General features: G+C 45.0%; 3 protein-coding genes across 4 annotated transcripts in view; 1 reads left to right on the top strand and 2 right to left on the bottom strand.

Moving 5' to 3' along the window:
- dgcr8 (DGCR8 microprocessor complex subunit) overlaps window positions 1-6,494 on the bottom strand; it is a 207,648-nt gene that overhangs the window by 75,522 nt on the left and 125,632 nt on the right. The window lies entirely within an intron of this gene.
- Window positions 42-4,647, bottom strand: pgam5 (PGAM family member 5, serine/threonine protein phosphatase, mitochondrial). Of its 2 annotated transcripts, none has more exons than XM_004558576.5 (6): window positions 3,887-4,647; window positions 3,304-3,476; window positions 2,998-3,123; window positions 2,798-2,886; window positions 1,695-1,828; window positions 42-499 (listed from the first exon to the last, which is right to left on the bottom strand). In XM_004558576.5, exons 1-6 carry the CDS (start codon window positions 4,114-4,116, stop codon window positions 349-351), a joined length of 903 nt encoding a protein of 300 aa, XP_004558633.1. In that variant the 5' UTR covers window positions 4,117-4,647; the 3' UTR covers window positions 42-348. The 2 variants fall into 2 exon arrangements, with proteins under 2 accessions (XP_004558633.1, XP_004558634.1); XM_004558577.5 differs by having other exon boundaries at window positions 1,695-1,825; window positions 3,887-4,643.
- zdhhc8b (zDHHC palmitoyltransferase 8b) overlaps window positions 4,809-6,494 on the top strand; it is a 61,544-nt gene continuing 59,858 nt past the window's right edge. Inside the window, exon 1 of the mRNA XM_004558575.5 lies at window positions 4,809-5,390. Within this exon, the coding sequence (XP_004558632.1) occupies window positions 5,287-5,390 (104 nt within the window). The 5' untranslated portion in view covers window positions 4,809-5,286. The remainder of the gene's footprint in view (window positions 5,391-6,494) is intronic.

The raw sequence follows: 6,494 nt of genomic DNA, 5'->3' as shown, positions 1-6,494 counted from the left end.
TTCATTGGCTGTGTTATCAGTAAAATAAGAAATGTGACAAGTTGTGCATTCATGATTTTATTCACTACAATGGCACCACAACATAATCCTGAAATGTTAAGCTAATAGCATGTTCAACAGCTTTACAAATATTTTTTTGGTTTGAAAAAAATGAGTCACTTGTGTAAAAATTCTTCATTACATTCAGGAGGAGTTGCTATGCAGCTGTTAATCACTTCTGCTGGCATCCTATGGCACTGAAGTAACAACACCACCACAAAGTCTCTGATAACATCAGAGTTCAATTACAAAACAACACCATAATTTATTTGAAGACACTTAAGGAGAAACATTTCATGGGTCAGCCCATCAGGTCCGTGTTAGTTTGTCCACGGGCATAAATCCTGCATCTCCAAGAGTCCTGAGGGCCACCCTACCGCTGGGGCGGATGGTAAGCCATGTGATGCTGCCATTATTCAAACCCATGCGTAACCAGCCCTCTGGAGGAAACTGAAGAGCCCTGAGGAATAAAGAATATGATAAGTGTTACCAATATCTACTTTTTTCTTTTCTTTTTAAAAAATTGGATCGTGCAATTCCTTAACTAATATCTTGATTTTTTTAAACTACTTTTTGTCAGTTATTCAGAGGATAAACTGAAGCTCAGTGACTTTAGGACTGGGACAGAACATCAATACATCAATATACCACAAGGCCTCCTCTTGTAACGCATCAATACACTGGCGCCAAATCTCTTCCTGCTAACAGATTCCCCCACCTTAACAGAGGTCCACAGTTGTTGCAGTGGAGCTTATCAGATAAGTGAGGGTTAACTAAGCAAATGTTAACCAATTTCCAGTGAAGAAGAAAAGCTCAGGGGTAAAACGTCTTGCAGTGTATTGTGTAATCTCAGTATCATGTCAGCATGGGCAATATCTTATGCAGTGGTGGGGAATAATTATTGGATCCCTTGCTAAATTTGAAAGTCTGCCGCCCCCCCCCCCCCAAAAAAGTCTATAACTTTTATGATAATTTACTCTTTTATAGAGAAAAATGTATACAAAGAATAAAGAAAAAGGAGGGATTTTGTTCCACTCCTCTTTACAGAAACTTTGTAAATGCTTTACGTTTCTTGGCTGCTGCTTGGCAACTCAAAGCTTCAGCTCAGATTTTCTACAGTGCTGAGATCGGGAGACTGGCTAGGCCACTCCCTAATCTTTATAGCCCCTTTTCCATTATACCTACTCGGATCGACTCGCCACAGTTTTCAGGGTTTTCCAGGTGATCCGAGCAGGTACTAAAATGTAACGTCAGACGACATGCCACTGATTGACTGGTCGGTAGCAGGCGCTTCCTTGTTGCTATGCCGGTATGTTTTGGAGCATCGTTACGCTGGAAGACTGATTCACAACCCATCTTCAATATTCTGACTGAGGGAAGAACACTATCATCCAAAATTTTATAGTACAAGGCCCTGACTATTTGCCCCACGATGCAGTGAAATCTTCCTGTACCCTTAGCAGAAAACCAGCACTAAAGCATATTTCCTTATAAATTCATTTGCATGTCATTAAATGAAATAACTTTTTTTAATGAGAGCACAATGACACAAGTGAAGCACAAATTAGAAATCCTATGTGAAATGGCTTGAATACATCGATTAGCGAAGCAAAGAGCAACAAGTCTGGCCTCAGCTGAGCAGCGACAGCACAAACCTGCAGACAAAATAACGGATGACATTGGCATGACACACGATGATCTCGTAGCTGTCCTCCTTCTGTTTGGGGTCAGCCCGGTGGATGTAGCGGCGGAAGGCTGCCTCAATGCGAGCTCCATCTTCGTGGTACTGCTGGAGGACAGTAGAAAGGTTGAAAGCCACCTTTGTCACATAAAAGGGTTCTGTATGAACCCCAAAGCAGAGTCAATGCATGTGTGCATTGTAGGAATACATGAAGAGTTTTATTCCAAAAAGAAGCCCACTATGTGGCAGATGTAACAAACGCTAGATCAGGGGTCTCGAACTCCAGTCCTCGAGGGCCGCTGTCCTGAAGCTTTTCATGTGTCCCTGTTGCAACACCCCTGATTACAATCTGTAGGTCATTAGCAAGACTCTATAGACCTTAACTGCATGCTGTGGTGGTGATTCAGCCATTGGATTCATGTTACAGCAGCTCATGAGTGAATGAACACGGTGCAATAAAAGTACTTTTAGAAGTATATTTTTCCCAAACACTTACATTAACTTAAATTTACTTGAGTAGGGTTAGGGGTTGCCACTTCAGCATGCAGTCAAGTTCTATGCTCTTGCTAACTTTACTCAGGCGTGTTGCAACAGGAACACATGGAAAAGCTTCAGGACAGCAGCCCTCGAGGACTGGAGTTCGAGACCCCTGCGCTAGATCAATACATGAAACTGCTGCAGCAGCACTCCGGTCTCTAAAGAAATGCAATAGCTTATCTTTACTTTCACATTAAAAATCCATCTTTATAGGATTGTTCCTTTGTCAACAGTTACCAGCTTGTTTAAAGCATGTGAATATATACATAATGACACAAAACCAGACTGAACAGCTTCAAGACTCCTCATTTCCAATATTTTGGAAATTAACTCTTTTCATGATTCATTCCTATGCCAGTGCACTGATGTATTGGTTGACTTTCGCACCCGCAAGCCTCAACAAGCACTTGACAGGACAACTGCACAGACACGTGGGCAACAAAGTTACCTTAGGTATCAGCAAATCCGGGGGGAAAAAAAAAGAAAGAATATCAAACCTACAGCCACTCCAGAGATGGAATGGGCTGTAGGTTCTCTCACCACAGCGTCAGGCTTCCAGTGAGTGACAGGTGGAACCGGTTCAATAGGCGCACCTTCTCGCAGCAAGTCACATCTCACCAAGTCCACTCCTGGACCCACAGGGACACAAGACAACTTCAAGTTTAGAACTTTTAAATGTAACTTTTTAAGAATCTACCAAACTTGAGTTTGTGGTTGGCTGTGTTGCCTTTTCTAGTTACCTGGGAGGTATTTACTGATTATATTTGCTGTCTCCGTGGCCCTGGTCATGCTGGAGTGGATTAACACGTCATACTTCAATCCAAGTGCAGCCAACCTTTGGCCAGTCAGCTCGGCCTGTTCACGGCCTGCGGATGGAGAGACACTGATCATTCCAACAATGCTCTGTCAGAAACAAGGAAAATCTGGGGGTTGCGGGGTATGAGCAAAACAAACAGCCCCAGCACTCACCAAGGCTACCTCCCAGCATTACTTTGCATGCAGGCTGCCTATTACGTTTCCTGTGGATAAAAACAAGAACGACTAACCTAAAGGAGTGAGGATCTTCTCCTTGTCACTATTCCCGCTCAAGTTGTACTGGGAGTGTCTGATGAGGAGGATGTTGCGTGTAGCTTTCGGTTTGCTGTTGTTCTGCTCCGAGGTGGGGTCTTCGGTCGCATTCTCCTTCTTCTTCCCGTTGGTCAGAGCAGATGGATCTCTCCTGGTCAAAGTTCAAGCGTAGTGATTTTGAGATTAGAAGTGGCTTACTGTCTCACGTGGTTAGGGTGAGAGCTGGAAAAGTGGGTTAACGTAACTGACTTTAAATCTGCTTGGGAATAACACCCACGCCTGACCGACTTTTAAAGAGTTAAAAAACAACAACACTTTTTTGGCCATCGGCAATGCAAGAGGACTTTAACGGTGTCATAAGTCATTATGCTCATGTCTTTCATTCGGGAAACACCTCGACTGCCAAGTTATGGTGATGCCTGCTTCAGTCCGTTACATAGCAGCTTGGTCCCGTTTGGTATGACGTTCAATATAAAGGTAGAAAAGTGGATGAAATATAACGGTGGCAGCCACGTCAGAACAAACAGCGGGTCACGGCACAACACATGTACGTTAACTTACTTGTCCCAGTTGAAGTCCCAGGCGTGTCCGGTCGGGGTTGGCGTGTGGCTGGCAGGGGTAAACGCCGGCTGGGCAGCTTGAAGGACGGCGAATCTCGACCACCGACTGACCCTCTCTCCGCCCTGCTCTCCAAAAAACCCGCTGGAGTCGGCGGCTGCGGCAGCGAAAACCAAGACTGCGGAGCCTCCAGCGAAGCCGCAAATAAGTTTCAAAGTTTTCCTGAATGACATCCCGCGAGCCGCAGAACAAGGAAACTAATGCTAGCTAATTAGCTGTGCTTAACAGTCGCGCTATTAACAAAGTGCACCCCGCCTCTGCTGTTGTTAAACGGGTCTTTGACTTCTAATTCCAACTTTACAGCAAGGAACAGAAAAAATATCCAATATGTTCTCTAAGCGCAACTACCTGCTGAGCTCCGGCTGTTGGACGGATACTAAAAATACAGTCGATACAAGCGAAAGCAGACTAATCAGTTTCCTCTAAACTTTACGGTGTCCCACATGAGCCAAAACAGTCAGCCTTCGCTCTCCCGCTTGAAATATGGGATTTTGTCGCGTGAGGGCGCGCAGCTCCCTAACTTCGCAGTAAGGTCCACAGCTTGGGCATTTTGTGCTCCGTTGAATGAAGAGGCTCTGTGAACTCCATTCATTCTGCACCATTTCACTATAAAATCATCGCAGGAGCCGCACATAATTTCCTCCCTTACAAGAGCTCGCTCCTGCCTATCGTCAGTGCTGAGGGAAAAATAATAAGGATGCTGAATTTAAGAGTGGAAGCTGAGTCGTTGGACAAATCAGTTCTGACTGCTGGGTGTTGTGTGTGTGCTCGCAGCTAAGCGGAGCAGTATTTAAACATTTAAGAAATAGGCGTGTTACACATGACTGTTGCACATACGGGTGAGAGCCACCTGCACCGTGCAGCTAAGCAGCGTCCTCTCCCTAAACTTTAACACACGGGTTTGCATTAAATTAATGAAAGCAGATTGTTGAGGTGAAGCGTGAGCGTTTTCGAGGAAAGCGGATTTTACTGCGTATCAGCAAAATCTCGTGGGTGAAAAAAAAATGATGAGAAAGAATTTGCGCAAATATGTTTCCTTGCAATTGGTTCTGATTAAGACGCTTGCCGGGTTTGCACCGAGGCTCCACCTTTTCGAGCGGTTCAGTGACCTCAGCAGTGGGCTGGATTGTAAGGGTGGGATTTCCAGGCTTTCACAGGCTCTGTGTATTACTGCCTCTGTCTCAGGATCTATGCAGCTTCAGCGATAGCGAGCACGGACTGCGTGTACCTTTCACGGCCATAGAGAGGCACATTCACACACCACACTGGAGCTCCCTTTTCTTCTTCTTCTCTACATGCGACTCCAATCGGAATAAATAATTAAGGAATGTGGAAATTACAGAATGCCCAACAGCGTTGGAAAGAGATTTAAACCCACCAAATACATCCCAGTGTCCACTGCTGCCACACTCCTGGTGGGATCGACCACTTTATTTTTCGTTTTCACGTAAGTTTGCACATTGCTTCCTCTTGATCTCATTCGTGTGTGCAGGGATTTTTTTTCTTTCCTTCTTTCTCTTTTTTTCCTTTTACAAACTGTGCGCTTCCCTCAGATTGACACGGACACAGGGTGGATAGGGGCTGGAAGTTTGCACGGGTGGATAGAGTCACATAGGTGGGATAAGTGGGTTTTATAAAGACAATCCCCTACTGCTGAGATGCAATGAAAAAAGCAGCTCTCTGTGCAACCTCGGACACGCCATTCAGCTGCAAAGCCTGCAAGGCAAACTTCCAATGAGCCTTGCAAGTTTAACAGGGCTAATGATCGTGGAGGAGACCGCGGTTTAGGCCGCAAACACTTCCCTTTAAAGAAAAGCCAGAGGCAGTTATTGACACATTTTTTTTTAATGGTTGCAGTGGATCAGCGGTAAAAACAGTGATAAGAGGTACAGAAAAGAAAGTGTAGTCATGCAGCAGTGGGGCTCGTTACATCTACCGTTAATGCGTCCTGCATCCACACTCACACAGGTTTTCCTTTAGGAGAAACTGGAGGTATGGGCTAAAAAAGAAGGCACAGTAAAATCAGTTTTCCAGAATTTTTCCATGGTTTCATGGAAGCTGACAGTGGTTCATCTGCTACATTATCACCTTGTCTGTCAATGATCACCCCACCCTGGAAAAGGAATGTCCCATACTCCCTACATCTGGAAGTCAAAACTGATGCTGTAAGAAGCTCCGATAAGAGCAGGGAGAGTGGTGTGTCTCTGAATCACCACCCCTCCCTCATTCATTCCCCCTCAAGTGGTAAGCCTCAGGCGAATGGATTATCAATGGAATCAGCATCACGCTCCATCTCACATCTGCAAAATACCCCGAGGGCGTGGGTTTGAAATTCATTTTGGGGACCTCTGACCTATAGAGGGATAGCTTGCCCAGCTTCCATCTTGGATGGTCTGCTAAAGAGTAAAAAACTGCTGAATGGGATTCCTCACCCTTCAGCAGAGGGAGGTTTTGCTGTATGCCACAGCTGCCAATAGGAGACATGCTGGCTGTAGAGATGATTCATTCAGCAGCATTAGAACTGATTTCAGTTTAGACATACAAATGTAGC

The sequence above is a fragment of the Maylandia zebra genome, linkage group LG12 (genome assembly GCF_041146795.1).
Source record: "Maylandia zebra isolate NMK-2024a linkage group LG12, Mzebra_GT3a, whole genome shotgun sequence".
NCBI lineage: Eukaryota > Metazoa > Chordata > Actinopteri > Cichliformes > Cichlidae > Maylandia > Maylandia zebra.
Note: the sequence above shows the minus strand (reverse complement) of the source record. Positions and strands in the feature narration are given on the sequence as shown.

Bases quoted from the DNA above. Each gene is read 5' to 3' on its own strand.
- pgam5 (XM_004558576.5), bottom strand. From the start codon at position 4,116: ATGTCATTCAGGAAAACTTTGAAACTTATTTGCGGCTTCGCTGGAGGC. The intron at 3,477-3,886 runs GTAAGTTAACGT...AACTTTGACCAG, and splicing joins TGGGACTTCAACTGGGACAA to GAGAGATCCATCTGCTCTGA. The intron at 3,124-3,303 runs GTTAGTCGTTCT...CTCCATCCGCAG, and splicing joins GAAGATCCTCACTCCTTTAG to GCCGTGAACAGGCCGAGCTG.